This window comes from Tetranychus urticae, chromosome 3 (assembly GCF_039701765.1).
Source record: "Tetranychus urticae isolate SD_2017Ah chromosome 3, NJAU_TeUrti_SD_1.0, whole genome shotgun sequence".
Lineage (NCBI taxonomy): Eukaryota > Metazoa > Arthropoda > Arachnida > Trombidiformes > Tetranychidae > Tetranychus > Tetranychus urticae.
The window spans coordinates 5,092,390-5,113,648 of NC_142960.1; the positions used below are offsets into that span (position 1 = coordinate 5,092,390).

The window sequence follows — 21,259 nt, forward strand, 5'->3', positions numbered from 1 at the left end:
AAGCCACCTTCAATAATTTGGCTCATTAATTGTACAACAAACACTATTTCCAACTGATTTCAATATAATTTAGAAGATTGTCTAACAATTCTAATTTGTTTTTCTTGGTTAGCTGAATGGTAAAGTTGCAGAGGAGTTGATTTTAATCAAAATGAATGAGTTGGTGGCAGTAAGAAGGTTGGGTTGATTAAGGTTCAATGATTTTCCTTGATCTTGGACTGTGATCAAGGTAATAAGTTGACTACAATTTAAATTGCGTGGTAATTACTTCCGACCGGCAATAATTTCATCGATATAAACGTAAAGTTTATTGTAACAATAACAACAATTGGAAAATTGGTCACAAGAGTTTGACTTACAATCAAAGCTAAAATAATTCAACTCAATAGCTTTTCAAATATGCATGAAATGGTCAAAATGAGCAGATTAATTGAACCAATGAATCAACATTCTCAGATGTTCGATATCTATTGAATATTTATCATGCTGTTCACTTGGTAGGATCAAGTAAAACAATAAAAGATAAGCTACTACTAAAAACGCAATAAGTTAATCAATAAAATTAAAATTTTTGACAATAGGAAGTACAAGTTTAAATTGGCCTTTCCAGCCATATTAGGTGTTTAAGACATTTCAAATGTTAAGGTGAAAAGCCGTTTAATTAATCTACAGTAAAAAATTGCTGATTGCGTCAGTTAACAATTGAAGAAAGACATTTTTGTTGCAACAACAGGTAAAGGTAAAGGATAAGGCAAAAAGGGTGGTAACATGAAAACAATTGTACCAATTGTATTACAAAAAAAGAGAATAAAATCTTAAGAGTTGTACATGAAAGGGTTGTTTGTTTGTTATGTTTACAGTGCTTTTGTCAATAACGATGATGGTAAATGGTTCACAATGAGCTTTTGTTTTTCCGTAAGAATATTCAACCCATAAACTGGGAAAATTAAATTAAATAAGGTTTGGGTAAAAGTCGGATCGGCTTTAAGTCTCATCCCGGGATGAAAATAATCAACTGTTGATTGTGCAAAATACAAACAGGAATGATTAATTTAGACTAGTTAAAGATGGGAGAAATCGATTGCTAAGACAAATTTCATAATAGAGTGAACAAAATGATCATTAGTTTATAATTGCTGATCAATTTGTGAATATTGAAATCTCCTAAAACAATAATTTTCAATAATTTAAGGCACTAAAGTGCTATATTTGTTAACATTTGTATGCTACAGTTGCTTTAAAAGCATTTAGCACACATGCATTATCATTGTTGAATGTTGAACACAACAGGAGTAAATTTTTGATTAATAACTGCCATTATTGGTTGACATTTTATTTCCGCGTTTGCTCTTAAAAAATTGTGCTCATTTATCTTTTTGAACGGTGTTGACTCGCACTTGATTTAGCAGAGGAGTGACGAGAGCGTGTTGGTGGTGAAGGTGCTAAAGCAAAGCTGCGATTTCCTTGGTTTGACCGAGAACTAAAGGATCCGGTTCGTTGTAATTGCGTGGTAATAGCTTTAGACTGTGATCTTCTTAGGGATGCGTAAGGCGATGAACCTCTACTGAGCATATTACAGCTGGCATAAAGTAATACAGCGATATCTTTTCGTCCGCATTCCATGGCGATGGACATGGCTGTAGCTTTATCCTAAATACAGATGAAAATGGAGAAAAGTAATTAATATAACGTTAAATAATGCATAATCTTAATTGAAATATCAATGATAGAGAAGTAAATTGATTAATTATCCAGGTAAGCCAATAGAGGAAAAAAATCATAACCTCAAGCATTATTCAATAATCATGACTATTCAATGAGAAAGTCAATATTTTTTTTCATTCTTTCTTTTTTTCTCAACACCTACAGAGAACAAAATCAATTCATTAATCTAACATTGATTTTCAATTTTGATCACCAGATACATAATCAGTAATAAATCTCATTAATTACATTGTCAGCAATGTTTGGATCACACTCAGGATGGGAAAGGAGCAGTTTAACAATCTCAATATGGCCGTGTTCCGTTGCACACATTAATGCCGTTGATCCATCGTTATCCTGAACATTAAGGGCTGCTCCAGCTTCCAATAATAATTTACAAGTTGTAAATTGACCATGACTTGAGGCTAACATTAATGCAGTTTGTCCATTCTAGATTGGAAAGAGATTGAAGAGAGAAAGAAGAATCAACATTAAAAATGATGAACAGAATCAATTTGAGTAAGATTAATTAGTTTATCAAGGGTAAAATGTTTTTGTTTTCAAGTGGATTAAATCAAGATACAGAAAGTGATTTAAGGCTGAGGCGGGCTTAAGGCCAAAGGGCAATTCAAAGAGGCAAAAAAAGGTAGAAAAAGGAAGAAATAAAATCATCTAATCGGATAGATTTACCATGTTAAGGTTGATTAAAACTGATATAAAAATTTGTAAAAGCCAAGTCATGTAAATTTATTATAATGTTCAGTCAGTTTATTCAGCTTGATATTTAACCATTTTTTGGTTTACCATTTAACCAACTATCATGAAAATTGAGTGAATTAACAATTTAAAAATAGTCATTTATAAATAATAAGTCGAGAAAAAAGTACAAACTAGAAGATTCTTAACGAACCATGAATAGTTCATATCATACGGTCACTTTTTCACATAATATTTGGGTTCATCAACAATCATAATCATTTGCTTTGTTCAATCGACAGTAATCAAACAGGAATGAAACTAACAATTTAAACAGATCAAATGAGATGGATAATTGAATGAAAAAAGTAACCCTTAGAAGATGATTTCACCAAATTGTAGGTCTATTAAATAGATTGTGATTACCCATTTAATAATTCAAATTGATAAGGTAAATTATTTCTCAGCAATTATCTTATTCAGACTAAATTGAATTAGACATGAAAATGAGATGGAGGAATAAATAAAACACAAATCACTAACCAATCTGAATAAATTAGGCCAACAGAGTCAGGAATAAACTGATTGATTAAATTAGTGGATCAAGTTTTACTTTAAAAGCTAGTCAAACATAAAGTTAATCTGCCGATGAAAATTGAAGCTTTAACCGGTAAGACAATCAAGGTAAAATGGTTAACAGAATTGCTGATCAATATGTTTCCCTGTATGATACCCTTTACTGTTTATAGCAATTGATAATGTTTGAACGCCAACTCATAAAAACGTCAACCCTAATCATACAATAACAACCAGAAACCAGTCTTTTCAAAAAAAAACTCAATTCCCATTCAACTTATCCTTTAAAAATTTATCCGTTTTTGCCTCTTTTTTTACGCTTGGTTTTACTTGTACTTTATCGTTTCTGTATCAACATTGAATACGTAAATGGATTACAATCCTTATCAAGGTTGGTCTCATTTTGGATCTACTTTTACCGTTTGAAAAGCAAAAGAAAAGCTCTTCAATGTTTACCTGTTTGGCTCTGATGTTAACATCACCCAGGTTAAATAGTCGTCTGATTACTTCCTTTTGGGTTTCATTGGATACTCGTGCTGTGGATACCAACATTATTGCCGTATAACCAGCCTGTAACAATAGAAAAGTAAACACGTACAGATGAAAAGAAAGTAATTGAAACCTGTTCCATGAATGGCAATTGTTGATGAAACAGTTGAATGAGTTGGAGAGAGAGAGGAGAGGACAGAAAATGTTTTAGGTAAAAACTGGTGATTTTGTGTTTACCTTGTTTTGTTTATTGACATCGCAAACCTTGGAATCCAGGAGGACAGAAACAACATCAAAATTAGAGTGTGATATGGCATAATGCATTGCAGTGTTGCCACTTGAATCCGTCAAATTAACTATCTTGTTCAATAGATGGGCCGAGAAACTCTCAAAGCAATCAAGATACACTTCAATCATGGTTGGGTCACTGTCTTTACAGGCAGCAATTGAAAACCATTCCTTCTCAATGATCTGAACACTCTTAGCCTGTGATTAGATTAAAAGAAAAGATCAAAATTAATTTCAAATTAGCAGCAAAAAAAACAACAACAAGAGCAAAAATTTTGGCAAAATTCATTCAAAAAAAGTACATTAACTCAATGGTAACCAAAATGGTTCAACTCTGAAATTTTCATTTATACTAAACAATCAAACCTTTTGCAGTAATTGCTTGTTAATATTAATAACTTGATAAAAAATATATTCTAAATATTAGTTGATTTATTCAAGATTTATGCTTGGATTGATTATTCAGACATTGATAGGATAACTATCAACAGTGATTTACTTTGAAGCTGAGGCTCAGTGAGATCATTGTACTCATGGTTTTCATGTTAAAATAGAGATGAAAATGTTTGCACTTGGTTGGGTTGAGAACTGAAAAAGGTAAGGTTAAAGTGAAAGTTGACGGTAAAGTCAATGGTAATAATAATAAAAGGAAACTTGATTAGGTTATCTGGTTAAATTATCTGGTTGTTAACATTGACAGTCATGGTTGTTGTAGAAACTAATTGTAATCTTAACAATCTTGCCAATTTACTATTTACTTTGTTTAATCTGTAATTTCTTTCCTTCTTCAGTCCAAGTTTATTGTATAATCGAGTAAATCTGAAAATAATCAGTCCACATTTTCACCTAAATCATGGTGAAACAGCAATTTTTCAATTTGATTTGCTTGCAATTCAAGCAACCAATGAAGCAACTTAAAACAAAACCATTGATCATAAAACTTTCATTAACCATTTCAACAATAAATTGTAACTTAAACCATCAAATAGCCAGTGAGTGGAGTTCATAAACAGATTTTGTTCAATAAACATTAAATTATTCATCATTTTGCCAAGTGTCTGAACTTTCCAGGCAAATGTAAGATACTTTCATCTTACATATACACTTGTATAATTAGCTTGTAAGTAATTATCAAAAATGTTCAACATATAACTGATCATTTAAATAATCAATTAAACTTGAAGCAAACAACAAGCCATAAAAATTTAACTAATTGTAGTTTAAATTTTGCTCATGATACATAATACAGTTAAATAATATGAAACATTGAAAAGGCTTTTCTTCTGGAAACTTTCCAACATTATGAGAGAAGGTAAATCATTAAGTTGTGAACAATCAATCAAAACAATCAATAAACAAGCAAATGCAATTAACTAATGAATATGTTTGTAATACAATCGATAGGAATAAAAGTAAAAGTTGAAATTACTATTCAGATTGCTTTTCAACTGAAACAGTCGAGAGTAAAGTTCAGTACAAACCTAATAACCAACCAGTTAAATGAGTAAATTTAATAAGTCAATTTGAAATCAAAATTAAAATCAGTAAAATGAAGAGTTGATCAGTGAATGGATAAAAATACACAAAAAAGGGTAACTGAATTGTTATACGGATCATCATTTTGATATCAGAAATGAATGGATTATATTAGGATAAGGATAATTTAAAATGTATCTTTATAAATGTCAAGCTTGGTGTTGGAAGGATAAAATTAATCTTAACCCAGTTAATATCATCAGATGGTCGATATAATTAGGTGTTAGGAAATGAAATGTTGAGTATAAAAAGGTTTAAAGATAACTTGAAAAGGTAGCAATAATTGGAAAGAAATGGTGAATCAATTGAAATGCAAAAATGAAGCAACAATTTACCGATAATCAACCGTACAATCAAACAATAGGCTGCATTATGAAAGGCAATTTCATGATATCAATTGATTCTCTTGAATCTTGCTTTCATTTATCTGATGAGAATAGATTACAGGGTGAAATGAAAGTTTGTGAAAAGGTAATAATCATTTCAATTGCGCGTTTAACTGTTTTTGTGTTCAACTTTTATACATTTACAAATGTAAATTGTTGCCAATGATGACAATTGAAAGAAGCGCCAATTGTTTGCGCATTTAGTGTCCCTTAACATCACCCTGTAGCTTTGATTGTAAATCAGGAAGAAGATGATATTGAACAGAAAAGGTAATTTGCTGAAACAATAGCAAAATTAGTTTTAATCAACAAATGGTTTCATTTTTTAGCTAAAAAATGAAAACCTATTTTTTAATCATCATCTTAGCCTATTCATTGACAGCTGTGTTTACCAACAAATGTTCAGATCCATTGGTTGTAACAAAATGGTCAACACTTCGAGGTTTTACACGGCAAATTATCGACACTCCTGTTCATCATTTTTTAGGCATTCCTTATGCTCTGCCACCAGTGGGTCGACTTCGCTTCAAACCATCAATTCCTTTGAGGAAAACTGGCCTTCGTCATAAAGGCATTTACAATGCGACTTCATATCGTTTTGGGTGCATTCAAACACCTGAAGATGAGGCCAAACACAGTACAATACCATCAAGTGAAAACTGTCTTTTCATTAACGTTTACACACCAGCAAATTTAACTGATGAAAGACCATTAAAGCCAAAATTGCCTGTTCTTGTTTTCATCCATGGAAGTGGTTATGTTTACGGTTCATCAGGAAATCCTCACATTTACGGAGGTTACCTTGCAGGCCTTGGAAACATGGTTCTTGTCGTTTTCAATTATCGTTTAGGTGCGTTGGGGTTGATGTATGGTCATCCAAGCAAGATACCAGGAAATTTGGCGCTTTGGGATCAAAAGGCTGCTCTTGAATGGGTCCAGGAAAATATTGGTGCTTTTGGTGGTGACCCTGAAAGGGTAACTTTGATGGGCCATTCGGCTGGAGCTTCATTTTCAACCATGCACCTCATGTCCACTGAAACTCGCCATCTTTACCAACAAGCAATGGTCATGAGTGGAACAGCTTGCCACCGGTCAGGATTGGATTCACCTGGTTTGGCTTTGAGGAAAGCCCGTGAATTGACTAGACGACTCAATTGTTCACAAATCCCTTTAGACAGTGTTTTCTTGATGGATGATGAAGTTGAATGTCTGATGAGGGTTGATGCACTAAAAATAGCTCAGGCTCAGGGGGACTTGCAGACATCCGAACCATCTCAGTGTTCATCGTCAACTTTCCTTCCATCATATGGAAATTCATTTCTACCAAAGTCGACAGACACTTTACTGGAAGACCATAAATATGTTCATGGTAAACCGTTGTTGATTGGAAAGGTTCCCATTGAAACCAAGCCATCAGTAAATGTAACCAGTTTGTTTCAAGCTGTAACATTGATACAATCATACATTACCAATTCAACTGGAGCCATTAATCCACCAAACTCGGAATCCATTTTGAAATATTATCTTAACTCAATCGTTGATGGTGATAGCTATCGATTAACTGAAGCAGTTATAGCTGCTGTTAATGACCTTTGTCAACACTGTCCACTGCTCAAATTTTCAAAACACTGGGCAAGCGACAATCCAGTTTACCTTTATTATTACACATATGTTACAAGTGGCTTGAGAAACGACCCTGGCAGACTGTATGGACCTAACCATGCAGATGACACTAAAATATTGTTTGGATTACCATTTAAAGATTATGACGAGTATAATGATGAAGATAGAGACATGAGTCGCTTTATGATTGAGTTGTGGTCTTATTTTGTGCACAAAGGCTCAATGAAGTGGTCATCAGTTTTATTCGATTCCGATCAACGTGATTACATTATGTATCAATATGAAATCGACGGAAACACTACAATGAACTACAAAAAAATCAGCATCGACAAAGATTCAGTAATCTGTAAATTATTGCCTGAATAGTCAAACATTAAAAACGAAAGTATATTTTAAGTTTACCCGAAATTGGTAAACCTTTTACCAGAAACTGAAGTCACTTTTTTACAATCAAGTCAAACAATGGCCATTATTGACAAATTAAATTAGCTTCAAATTCAGTAAACGCAATTTGTTTATCATGATGGGATTGGGGAAATGATAGTGGAAATGAAAACAATTTGAAAATGTGACCTAAAACTAAACAATAGTTTCAATGTTCAATTGATAATCAAATTGTTAGATAAGATGAATTTAGATGCAGCTGATGATGCATTTTAAGTCTATTATTTTGGGTAAATTTTTTGCAACAAAATTATCAATTAATTGATTAGTGTATCAATAATGTGTTTATAACGAGTGATTTTCAATTGAAATGTATCCAACATGCAAAGATGATTGCTTTCAATTATTTGATTGGAAAAAATGAAAAGCGTTAAAATTGTTAGTGAAAACAAATTACATGTGTGGTCTTATTATTATTATGAAGACAAACAGGCGAAGGATGATAATGATGATGAAGGATGCAAATGAAATTGATGTTTCACAGTTTTCTCCATGCAAAAGTTCATCTTGAATCATGTAGGCGAAAGCAAGAAACATGTTATTAATGTAAAACAGTGAGTTTGTTTGACAGTAATAATTGTAATTACAATTGCTAAATTGATAAAATAGCCAAAGAAAAATGAGATTAATACAAAGTAACAACAAAGAGTAGCCCACGATGAAACAAATTATCGGCAAAAAAACGTTGATTTGGCCTGAAAAATTGCTTCAATTGAATTGCAAATTGTTAATTGCCAATAAAGGGCTAGGTTGATACAGATAATGATCGGCTTTGATCAAATTTGCACAAAATTTAACAAATAAATGCATCTTCAGAATCTTTATCAGAATATTCAATTCCTGGTTTCTTGGGTTTTGAGCATATTATGGCAACTATTTTTGAATTGTTATTGTCGTTGGTGGAAATGATAATTAAAATTATCATTTTGGTTGCCCTTTTCAATGTTTACCTAATAATAGGATAAGAATTTTAATTGCTTAAGTAACATTTAAAACTAATGATAGTTTGTCTGTTGGAGCAATTAATTTTTATGAATTTATGTTGAAAGGTAACGCAATTTAATGGTTGTTGATCGCCTACAAGAGATCAATTTAAGGTGTGTGTAAAAGTGTTTGTGTGAGCGTTTTCAGTACAACAACCGATGGCCAATTTGCCATCGGTTATTGAGAAAAGGTCAAAACCAAAGACATTTAACCATAAATCAATAATATTGATTGGTTGACTGATCATAAAGAAACATTGATTTGTCGAGAGTAATAGTCACCAGTGCATTCAGGTAAACATATACAGGTGAACATTAAACATATGGTTGATAACATTTGTACATAATTATTTGACGCTTTTCTGGTTTACAATAACTTTCTTGTTCATCATTAGGTAAACTGAGATGGATTAATGGTTAACTATTTTCTCATCCTAATCATCATCAACTCAAGTTTCCTTGTAAACATGAGTAAAAAAAACAACCTTAAAAAGGTCTTAAAATAGTGTTTTCATCTCTAGATAGAGATAATGTTTACTCACAACCCTCTGGATTTAGGGTTCCTAATGCTGAGTCTTTGAGGTTGTCAGTTGGACAGCATTTCAAGAAAGATTATTGTTCTGCTTGGATAGTTGACAAGGAAACTTGAATCTTGACAATTATCAAACTGTCCTTTGGTTATTGCCTATTATTTGCCTATTATTATCGCTTCAAAGTTTTAATGTGTCAAATTTTTTTCCATTCATTAGAAAAGGCATTTTAAGGTTTAGCTCAAAAAGCTTTAGCTTCAACTTCAACCCGAGAATTTGATATTTTTAAAATATCTAAAAATTGCTGAATTACAATTGATGAACCTTTTGGCTCCTTCAATTGTTGAAGTTTCTTAAAGGTGAAAAATTGGATAAAAATGAATGATAATTGGACTAAAAGAGTTGCAGCGAAAGTGATTTTTTTGAAAAGATTGAAAAAATATTTGATTCTGCCAAATGAATGATTTAATGGTTTCACCGTGTAATCTGATTAACAGCAAAAATTAGCTGATCAAAGCTATTAATTGTAGCCAGTTAATTTGATTAATTATTGAAGGGCATTAGTGATCGGTTGGGTTGAAAATGGTTAATTAGCGTTAAATCATAAATTTTACTTTGACAGCCTGATCAATACACATTAAATTCATAACTTACAAGCTTTCAACTTGACATTAAAGGTGATTTTTAAATGGATGTCAGGAAGAGAGGTAAATACAGGTAATAACTAATAATAATTAATAGAATTAAAAATCAACAAGATTAACCAATTTATTATCCAATTTTCAACAAAAAATCAACTTTTTTCAGCTTAATTCAGTTAATCATAAATGAACATAATCTTTCAACTAATTATTGGATTGAAAGATTCAGTCATGGCAATGATTAAATGGCACTTAAAACATTGATCAAGCTATTAACTTAGATTAACCAGATTCTAATGCAAGACAATTCTGTTTACATAATCTTATTACCTTGTTGTTTGTATAATAACCTTTAAGGTAAGGCAATATTACCATTCAGGTAGAGCCAATAACAAGATTTTATCATGAGGTAGGAATAAACAAAGTAAATTGACAAGAGAAATGGCGACAAAAATGACATTTCACAAAATAAAACAGCTGATAATAAACGAAACATCTAAAGATACATTTTTCTTGATAAAGTAAGATCAAAATTCAAGTTGAGTGAAGCAAAAATTGTTAAGATTCATCATAAATCTCAAGCAATTGTATCAAAGTTGGCATTTTTTGTTCATTTGATGATTCATCTTGTGAACAGAATAATGGTTTGGAAAAAAATGTTCACCAGAATTTACAGGGTTATGTTGAATGGAAGTGACAGATTCACTTGGTTAATCAAGTATTGACTATTTAACAGCAACACTAATTTAGAAGGTGAATTTTGATCAAAAGATTTTAATGCAAGATTTATATTAAAGTGTTCAAAAAAGAGGATTGAATTGCAGGTTTAATTTGCTTTCGTGTTATCACCCAAACAAGGTAAATAAGATCAACCCTTTTAGGAAAGTTATGATAAAGTAAGCATTTCTTTTGCAGAATACCTTTTGGTAATCAATTTGAAATAGTTATTAATCTATTCAAGCCATCAGTCATTTTTGAATGCACCATACGGAATACGGTAATCATTCAAAATGAACAGGTAAATGAATATTTTGTAGGTTTCATGATGGAAATATTAAAATGAATTTAACATGAAAATCTACTCAATTTATCGCAATATAAGCATTCTTTTTTTTGCTAACCACAAGCAATCAAAATTGACTCACATTGTTATCTAACTGTTTCTCCATCATTATTAATGATCAATTGAGCTACCCATGAAGGTCAGAATAATTGTAACATGCGTTGGGTTAATATATGAAGAAGTAAAAAAATCTGACAAAAAACCGGCTTTCACTTCAACTTTTGCTTCTTTTTCATTAAGAACATGATCTTCTTCAGTTTCATCTTTTTTTCCTCTCTCTTTTTCATGAATTGACTTGCTGGTGATTGCATTGAACAGTTAATCAAACCAGGTTTAGTTGATTTTTCAACATTATGTGATCAGTTTTTACCATTAATGTTGTCAAGACAATCAACAAACAAGCTAATTATACTGTTAACATCTGAATTAATAGAAAGGAGAGAGAAAAAAAAGTAACAAGAAAAACCATCAAAACCATTTTTCAAGGCTAATTAAAAGTTAAGATATTTTCAGGGTGAAATTTTATGTTCCATGAGTGCAAAGGAAAAAAAAAGAGTTAACCACAAATTGAAATAATAATCATTAGTTGAACAAGTTTGCCAGTTTGTATTATTAATATTGGTTAAGTTGAAAAGGTTGGAAACTCACTGTTGCAGGTTTATTTGAGAGATCGGGCTTGAGTAGACTATCGTTGAGAACCTTTAAAGCTGCTCGAAGTTCCTTACTTGGCTTGATTCTGGAAAGGTAAGAGAATTAAAGAAAAAAGGAAAACATTTAATTAATTGTAAGGCTTTGCGGTAAGATTAAAATGGTGAAAAATTGGAAGAAACAAAAAATAACTTCATCTTCCCACACACACAGTGTTAATTCAGCGGAAACGCCAGAGATGGTTGTATAATTAACATGAGGATAAATTGTAGTTATAATCAATTTTTACGTGATATGAGGTAATTCTGTGTGCTGTGAGAATCGGTAAATTTGTTAACATTTAGCAGGGGAAGGAGAAAATAGAATCACAAGTTTCTTCTTCTTCTTTTTTTGTAATGAAAAAAAAGGTTGAAAACACGCAATTCAGAGTTTAACAAAACTCACATTTCTTTTGGACGGGTGTTGTTATTAATGAACATTTTACGTCCAGGTACAATTACACCATCTTCAAGGATATAGGTGCCTTCACTGGATGAAAATGATTCAGGATCCTCATCATCACCTTCTGATTCGGAATCGCTTATTTTACAGGCTTCTTCAAATAAACGGATGTTCTCCAGGTCAACTTGGGGTGTCATCATGGACGGGAAATTGGATCGATGTTTACGTGACCCTAAATTGGCATTTGGATCTCTAAAGACAAGTATCTCGTCATCGTTTCCCTCTTCAATGATAATCTTATTTGAAAGATTGGTTGATTTGATAGACAAACAAGGCATCTCGGTTGATTGCTGTTGGTGTTGAGGATTACAAGATTGTAATGGTGTTTCTGTTACTGATGACTGTGGTGGCAATGAATTGGCAAGCCTAGGAATACGGCTTCCAATTCCTGGACTTGGCGTTTTATCTTTTATAACAACTTCTCGAGCAAGTGAGGTTATCGTTTCATTACATTTATCACACAATTTAATTGACTGTATACTAGAGGCCATTGATGATATTGAAGAAATCATTGAATCAACCATTCGGGTGTTCCCGGCTATAAGTCCGGAGGCTTCAGTGTTTACGCCAACTTCTGAAGCATTTGTTATTGACGATGGTGTCAATGGTGAACATATTAATCCACTGCCCACACCAATAGTCTCCATTTGTTTTAATTCACAGTGAGAACATTTTAGGTTTATTTGGGTAATTTTGTCTTCCGTTGTGATAGCTTTTGGTTCATCAGTTTGACTTGATTGGTGATTATCTCTAATATTTAAATCTTTACGATAATTACAATTTATTCCAGTCTCTCGCAGATGAAAGTAATCAGTTCCGACAGAAGCATGTAATATTTTTGGATTTGCTTGTGTTATAGCATCATGACGCTCTAATGGCATTGGATTTGTACCTCGGGACATTAGGAGTGGTTTAGGAAGAGCAAAGGACGGTAAGGTTGATGTTGCCGTTGGCATATTGGGAGAAATGTGTTGTTGCTCTTGTTTAAGATCATCATCAAATAGTTGACCTTTCTTTGTTTCACTTTCTCTTGAGTTAACCATCGATCGCCGAGGCAAGGTGGGTGCTATGTTAACTGATATACCGATAGATCGGTAAACTTTGGGAGGTAAATCATTATTGCTTGATATTGGTGACATTACATTTCCAGTTGACAACAATTCTGCTCGTTGAGATGGTGAATTAATAGATGAAAATGTTGATGTCTTGCCGATGCTTAACGAAGTTGGTCTGATTGAAATTGATTCCACATTATTGTTGATACTCAAAATATTTTTATAGAGTTTTGATGTTTCAATCGCAGTTGCTTGCGAGGATCCTTCTGGTTGTTCAGTTTTACAATTATTATTGAAATTTTCTGCTATTTGACTACTTAATTGGTCAGTTTGAGTAGCATGATCACGGAAAGATGAATTTTGCAATTTTAAGCTTTTAAATGACACTGGACTAACTGTTGCTAATCTGGATGATGAATGCTTATCATCGAAATTATATTCTTGTGATCCTTCCAAAGAATCTGATTGGAAAAGAAATTTTCTTCTACTTAAAGGTGGTGTTATAATGCCACTTTTTTCTAACTCTTCGACTCTAGAATCATCTAATGGTGAGTTTCTATCATCATTATGAGTAACACTATCTTCTGGATTTACTTTTTCCAATAATCTTTTCCTCTCAGCTTGAAGAAGAATTATTTTCTGCTTTAAAACAGGAATATCCTTAACTTGCTGTTCAAGGTCTCTCATCTTTTGGACACTAACTTGCAGTTGATCACGAAATTGATTGAATAATGTTTTGTTAACACCGTTATGATGATTAGTTTGATGGCCGTGATGATTGTTACATGAGATGTTTGAGAAGCCTGCAGGCGATGAAGGTTGAGATTCAGAGGCTCGATTTAGACCAGTTAAAGGATTGGGTGAGATGGGTGAGCTATTGCCATGATTTATGAGATCACTTCCATTAAAACGCGGGAAAGATCCTCTTCGGACTGGCGTTGATGTAGTCAATGGTGATGGTGTGTAAGGAGCCGGTGAACTTGGAACCGAATAGGAAAAAGCTGCCTGTTCATGTTCCTTTAATACTTTTTCAAACAACTCAACAGCATCAGTTAATGATTTATCCACAGGACTTGGTGGATTGAGTATATCATGGATTCTTGAAGAGGAATTACTTCTACCAACAGGACGGAGTCGATGAAGAAAGTTAGGAGAGTTGATATGGTTGGGACTAAATTGAGGTAAACCATTAGAATTGTTAGATAAAGGTGATGAACGGTGAAAGAGATTGTGATTGGCGGTTCCGGGTTTTCCATGGCCGTTGGTTTTATTTTGATTTTGATCACATAGCCATTGATAAGTGGCATCATCATTCGGAAGTGATGTGGTTGATGTTAAAATAAGCCGTTTTGGTGGTCGATTGAGTGAAAAAGATCCTCTTGAGGAAGAAGATGAAGATGCACGTCTACCTTGCAAAGATGCTAATAAAGCTTCACAATATTGCACAAATTCAACATCAATATGATATCCATATGGACAACAAGAACACCTATTACCACCTTTGGTACCATTTATTTTACCATACCCAGTTGAGGTCATGATGAAAGTATAAAGTGTAAAGGCACAAAAGAAAACTTTGTTCACTCTTAACCTGGTTACTTGTTAACAAAAAGTTGTAGAGAAAAGTTTCCCATAAGAAGAGCTTACCGCAGTTTCCATTATCAACAAAAGTAAAAGTTACAAGTTGCTTGAGTCACATATAGTTTAGTATTTTTGTGCAGCTTGATCTAAGGATGATAACTGAACTTTATTGCAACTCTGAGCATAAAATGAAATGAAAGTAAGCAAAAAGGAAGATGAAGAAGGAGCAGTGAAGATAAAAAAATAACAACATAAAAATAAACATAAAAATAGGAATGCCATCTGCAGTTGGCTCTAACAACTAAAACGATTTCTTAAAATTCTGCCATCACCATCTAACGGTGTAAATAATAAACAGTTTGGTCTTTTGCTCATTGGGTTTTCATGTTATTTTCAATATACAGTTAATGTAACCAGTCTTTATTTTGATAACTTTTCCTACAGATTCAGTTTTCATAAGAATTTCATCTACTCCAAGTTCAATCTGCATGGGTACAGACAGATTCTTATCGATCACATCTCAGTAATTATTGGTCAAATTTACATAATTATCTACAGCTTTTTTCCGGACCATCAATCATCGATATTTTCTGGTCAGAGATCTTTCTTATCTTGTTATTGAAAGGCCTTCTCATGGACATTCTCTTGGTTCATCAATTACAACACCATCATTGCTATCTTGATCGGAATCTTCAACAAACAAAACATCTAGCAATACCGTTAATATCTAACAAAATTGTAAGAAGATTTCATTTTCTTCATTCCAACTGATATTTTATGGATGGCATTATGATTTCGTCAACTTGCTAATTGCTATCACTTACTGTCTTGAAAGATTCATATGTCATATAATGCCAAGGCTGGCAATAATATTGCAGCTCAAGTTGTAAATCTAATGTTTTAAAATCAACTTGAGCTGAGCGAAATGATTTGGACGTTAATAGAAATGCCATTGGATTTTCAATCATCTGAAATTAATTATTACACCATTCTCTTTACATCCTTATTTTGGTCATGAACAGTGTAGAGGCTGGGTAAGACTGGTATCTTATCGGGAATCAGTTGTAACAACAATCTACTTGATTTCAACAAACTAATCAACACAGAAGAGAGAACAATTTACTCTTGAAATGAAAAAAAAGATGATGATTTTTGATGAAAATAAATGTCTTTTTGTGATAAACAATGCGAGTTACAAGGATGTTTCAAACTAATACATTGTAATTATAATTAATCTTAATATAAGTATTAAACCTTTGTTTTTGTAAACAGGAAAGCTGAAAAGTGCATCAGTTCTGAAGCAAATGAATATTGGCCCTAAATCAAACCAATCTCCAATGAAACCTGGAAGCAGCCAAAGGATTGTTTCAAAATTTGGTTTGCATCAACCCAAATCATGATGGGAATTTCGGGAAGCCTAAAATTATGTATTGATTGACTGGTTAATATTTAATTATATGTAACTTAGAATGGACAACAAAGTGAACAAGTTAAATTGTTCACTTGAATTTGTCCTTCAATTGATTAACTTGCCATTCCAAGGTTGCCCAGAAATTAAACCTCACAAAGTAATCATTCCAAAATCAAGAGAAAGTCAACATTTTGATCAACCCAAATTAACCTAAATAACACCAGATTTGGTAAACCTTGTTGATATCTAAAAGTTCACTTGCAAAGACGTTCCAACAATTGAAATCAGCTATTTACCATGCCAATCAAAATAACAGTTTATGCAGCTATTTTAATGATGATATTGGTTATGACGAGGATGACAAAGATGATGATAATCAACTTATACGATCTCAATATCTCAAGAATTAAACCGATAGACCGGTTTGTATTTAACTTGGATGAGTTGAGAGAGTTGAAGTGAGTGCAGTGAGAATTGACTGAAATGTAAATAAATAGATAAATTGAATTGTTGATTATTACAATTAGCAGTACCAGTAATAGTAGCATTAGCTGTATCACTGGTTGTATCACCAGTTGTATCATTAGTTAATCACAATTGTTGGTGCAGTCTGAAAAGGATAACTAGTGATAACTGTGAATAGTGAACATCCAATAGATCTATTGTTATTTCAATAGGTTTACTTTGGCTACAGGTTTATACAATTACAACCAGAAAAGTTAAATTGTTTCCCATTATATCAAGTGATTTGCTAATATGAATAAACCAGCGAGTCCAAATATGTCAAAAATCCGTAAATTGTTGGCAGCGCTTTGCCACCTGAAAGTTGATGTTTATTATTTACTTTGCATGTTACCCTTTGCCTTACCAATGGTTACCTTTACCCAATTTGCTCAAGACAAATATTGCCTGAATGAACACAAATTGGGCTGGGAAATTTGTAAAGATTTAGCTGAATTAAGTGATCCTGATTACGAGGAGAGTAAAAATTCAGTTCTACAATCAGTTACAACTTTAAAAAATTACCAAATCATTACAACAACAGCTCCTGGTATACTTTACCCACTGTTTCTTGGATATTGGATTGACACTTATCCCAACCATTTGTATGGTTTGCTTGTGATTGCGCCAATTGGTGGTTTTGTTGCCAATTTAATTTGCTGTTACAATTGTATTAGATTTGATTTAGGTAAGCTATTGAAACAATTATTGATGATTCCCTTTTCTTCACCCAAATAATCCTCAGAGTTTTATAATGTTGACATTTTGAAAAATTTGGTTCAATTTTTTAAAGTTCAACTGATTATATGTGATGTTCATTTGTTAATCAGTATAAATTTGTATCATGAGCTCATAATTATGTATATTTTTCATCAACTTATCGAGTCATGTTGGTGGCTTAACATCAGCTGAAGATTAACTTGTTGCATTTCTGGTGGTGATTTGATCTCATTTGATTTACCAATACTTTCATCCTACTAATTAGCAATTTGATGCAATAATATGTTTAACTAAATTTTGTCCTCATCATTAGGGAAACAGTAAATTGACATTTTAATGGTTAATCTGAATTAACCAGCTTCACTCTCATTTTACTGGGTATTTCATGGTAATACTTTGTATTACATTTGCAATTTTCACCTTAAATTTCATAAGCCTTTAGTGACTAGCATCGATCTCTAATCTATTTAATTGGATACATTAATTCATCCAATTTTCTCTGTCTACATCACTTATTAATCATCGGTTATCCTTGATTAACTCTAATTGTCACACCAAGATTTAATCTCATAGTCAAAGACAGTCTAACAATACATGTAATTAGTATCAAGATTACAATGCAAATTGAAAGGGATTTTGATTCTGGTTGAATCTAAACCAGACTAACCTCAACCGATTGTCAATCCATGAAACTAGCTTTTACCAGATTAAACATGAAGCTTTGTTCATTGATTATTCACTGATTATAAACATTTAAACCTTTGACCTCAACATTAACAGGCAAATTTGAGCCTTTCACTTTTCAATGGAGATAAATTTTTCTGGTTCTTCCCTGTTCATCTGCAATCATTTGAGCTTGACTTTGACTTAATCGCTGGATTAGAGCTAATCAAGGACATTTTTGATCATTAAAAAAACAATCATAATCATGAGATTAATTACTAAATTTTCCATCAACTAGGTACAACTTGATTTGATTAAAAGAAAGCAGGAATCACAAGAAATCAGTAACATTGAGAAATTGAAAATTGATATTGAGAGGCATTTTTGAATGTTTCAAATGGTAAATTACATTTCACTAATTTCAATCCAATAAACGCATCATTTACTAATTGTTTCATCTTATCTTACATTTCAGCTCCAACAACCATATTATATTCATATGTATTGGAAGGATTGCTTGGAGGATTGACCGTCCCAATGACCGGTTGCTATACAATAATAACTCGGACAACACCGAGTCATTTACGTTCACTCAGATTTGCTGTAATGGAGTTTTTCATTTCTTTGTGTAAGTTTCATAATAATATTATCACCAGTAATCAAACAGTTAACAATTAAAAAGCGAAAACAATTGATTGATTGGAATTTCATTGCCATTAAGATTATCAAAATAATAATGATTCATAAACCAGGAAGAAATTGTTAATCTATCATCTATTAATTGAAAGTTCAATAGCAAACAGATTTTACTTTAATCAATTTTAATGGTTTAATCAGAGTTGAATCATTTAATTGTGTGAACGACTTGGTAAACATAGATTAAAGTGTAATCACTTCAGTGCTATAGCACCTTTGAATTGTTCACTGATCAGACTTGTCTACTGGCTTTATAGCTTCGATTTCTGAGTTGGAATATTTAATTTAATATTTTATATTTTGAATTAACCTTTAAAATAATTCAATTTCAGTTTTAGCTTCAACAGTTTGAACTTCAACTTGAGAGTTGCTGATCTACTAGGGATTGTATTAATAGATGGAGCTACTTTATGAAATTTTAATGCAATGGAAATTTAATTTTGTTTTTGAACATTTTAGTTGATCTATTCTTGATTATTAAAGTAAATTATTTTGTCATCATGAATATTTTAAACGATCAAATCTGTTTTAAAAATAGATTGAATGTGATTTCTAACACTAAAGTTGATTTTTTCTTTCACAGCTCCATCGATCGCAACTGTTGCCGGAGGAAAGTTACTAACATTGGACCCATGGATTCCTAATCAATACCGTAATTATGTTGCTGTATTTGGATTGACATCATTTTTCTGGGGATTGGCATCTATTTGGGCTTTGATCTTTCTGCGTGATGCTGGGAAACAATCGATTGAAAGATCACCTTCAGATGACTTGGAAACAAACCCAGGGATTAATCGTCAAGCCGAGATGAGATTATCTATTCGTTCATTGGAAAGACCAAATATAAGAGTGAATTCAACCAAGAGCAAAAAGGATGGATTGTTATCAATATTAGCAGATATATTTAATCCTAAAAGTGTTACCACAATGATGAAAACTTGCTGCCGTAAACGTGATAATTATGGAAGAGCCCAAATTTGGCATTTAATAGCAATGATGACAGTAGTTTTGATTTCAATGAAAGGTGAAGACTCTATTGGTTACCAGTTTACACAAAAAGTACTCAATTGGTCTGCCGATGAATACTCAGATCGATATGCTTTCCTTTCACTTGCACCACCGTTTGGTACCACTTTGGCCACTTTAATTTTGGTTCCAACATTAAAACTGAGTGACACTGTTTTTGGCATTATAGGATCACTGTCACTGGTAATATCATTGACACTCAAAGGCGCTCTCTTAACTTCCCTTGGATACTACTTAGCGTTTGCTACATGCATTTTTTCTGGATTGGCCTCAATCTCAATTCGATCCATTTTGTCTCGTATTATCGCACCAAATGAAGTCGGTCAACTTTATTGTATATTATCGTGTATTGAAGGTGCTGGACCAATGATTTCCTCAATTTTCCACTCAGCAATATTCAAGCCAACTTTAGCAATATTACCTGGAATGGCTTGGCATGCTGATGCAATTATAATGCTTTATCCACTCGCTGTTTATATTTGGTTTGATATAACCCGATCAAGATGGGACAAAACTTACAAGTTAAAAGCCAAGCCAAGGAAACAGATTGAACCATCTAAACCTGAAGTCACACCAAATGGACCAAATGCTAAAGTTGCTGAAAACTCTATTGAACTGGATGAAAAATCTAGTCAACAAGTTAAATATTAAACTTGTCTAAATAACCACAATCGAAACTAATCTTATTGCCATAATTTACCTAATCACTGTAAATATACACTTGACAAATGCTAATGATTAAAGCATAAGTACAAGTAGATATAATCTGAATTTGAGTTTATACATAATATAATTATTATCATTAAATTATGATATTCAGCCAAATGTAACTTTATTATCAATTATCTTCAAGTTGCATTTGACATTTACATTAAGATATTTATAATATTCATGTTTTTTGTCTTTATTATTCCCTCATAGCTCTGAATAAACTCATTACTTTGTCAATTGTATTCGATTTGAACATGATGTTCATGATGAAATGTATGATATTTATGATGTAACAAAATTAAGTTAAAGATTCATCTCGATATCAGAAAAGTCTTCATTTCTGTTAATTAGTTTCGTCTATCTGCAAATTCAATGTAACAATGATGAGTTACTCAAAGATTGCCATTTCATTTTTGTTTTGATTAACTAACAATCTTTTAAATCATAATCTTGACATTTAGCCTTTCAGAGCAAGTTAATTATATTTTTGGCAAAATTTTTGCACATAATTATAAAGCTTTTGTAAATATTTTGATTACTGTGATTTATTTGATTGTTTACATCCATTGGTGATGATTGATATAAACATTTATAGATATCAACACAGATTTTAATGAAGATTCAAAGATCTGAAAGTTTAAATAATCGATGAATTAGTAAAACCAGAATCAGGAATAGACTGAAATCATTCAAGTTGATTGATTTGAATGCATTGAAAGAGTTAATGGATTGAATGCATAGGCAGAATCTATTTGAATTGATGTTTTCCAGGAAATCTTTTGGTCTT

At 32.3% G+C, this 21,259-nt stretch overlaps 3 protein-coding genes across 3 annotated transcripts; 2 read left to right on the forward strand and 1 right to left on the reverse strand.

Moving 5' to 3' along the window:
• Positions 1 to 640: 640 nt before the first annotated feature.
• On the reverse strand, positions 641 to 15,002 carry LOC107371513 (uncharacterized). The gene is made up of 6 exons (XM_015939621.3): positions 12,052 to 15,002; positions 11,608 to 11,695; positions 3,703 to 3,951; positions 3,433 to 3,546; positions 1,954 to 2,154; positions 641 to 1,650 (listed from the first exon to the last, which is right to left on the reverse strand). The coding sequence occupies exons 1-6, from the start codon at positions 14,700 to 14,702 to the stop codon at positions 1,369 to 1,371; spliced, it is 3,585 nt and encodes a 1,194-aa protein (XP_015795107.2). The 5' UTR covers positions 14,703 to 15,002; the 3' UTR covers positions 641 to 1,368.
• Positions 5,784 to 7,721, forward strand: LOC107371514 (acetylcholinesterase-1-like). Its single transcript, XM_015939622.2, has one exon. It carries the CDS (start codon positions 6,012 to 6,014, stop codon positions 7,662 to 7,664), a length of 1,653 nt encoding a protein of 550 aa, XP_015795108.2. The 5' UTR covers positions 5,784 to 6,011; the 3' UTR covers positions 7,665 to 7,721.
• A 1,681-nt stretch (positions 15,003 to 16,683) lies between the features above and the next one.
• Positions 16,684 to 20,714, forward strand: LOC107371541 (proton-coupled folate transporter). Its single transcript, XM_015939657.3, has 3 exons — positions 16,684 to 17,344; positions 18,515 to 18,667; positions 19,319 to 20,714. Exons 1-3 carry the CDS (start codon positions 16,912 to 16,914, stop codon positions 20,410 to 20,412), a joined length of 1,680 nt encoding a protein of 559 aa, XP_015795143.1. The 5' UTR covers positions 16,684 to 16,911; the 3' UTR covers positions 20,413 to 20,714.
• Positions 20,715 to 21,259: the final 545 nt, after the last annotated feature.

Excerpts from the sequence above, each read along its gene's own strand:
- LOC107371514 (XM_015939622.2), top strand. The coding sequence starts at position 6,012 with ATGAAAACCTATTTTTTAATCATCATCTTAGCCTATTCATTGACAGCT.
- LOC107371513 (XM_015939621.3), bottom strand. The coding sequence starts at position 14,702 with ATGACCTCAACTGGGTATGGTAAAATAAATGGTACCAAAGGTGGTAAT. Across the intron at positions 3,952-11,607 it reads TCTCAAATAAACCTGCAACA|GCTAAGAGTGTTCAGATCAT; the intron begins GTGAGTTTCCAA and ends ATCTAATCACAG. Across the intron at positions 3,547-3,702 it reads ATGTCAATAAACAAAACAAG|GCTGGTTATACGGCAATAAT; the intron begins GTAAACACAAAA and ends CTATTGTTACAG.
- LOC107371541 (XM_015939657.3), top strand. The coding sequence starts at position 16,912 with ATGAATAAACCAGCGAGTCCAAATATGTCAAAAATCCGTAAATTGTTG. Across the intron at positions 17,345-18,514 it reads TTGTATTAGATTTGATTTAG|CTCCAACAACCATATTATAT; the intron begins GTAAGCTATTGA and ends CTTACATTTCAG. Across the intron at positions 18,668-19,318 it reads GGAGTTTTTCATTTCTTTGT|CTCCATCGATCGCAACTGTT; the intron begins GTAAGTTTCATA and ends TTTCTTTCACAG.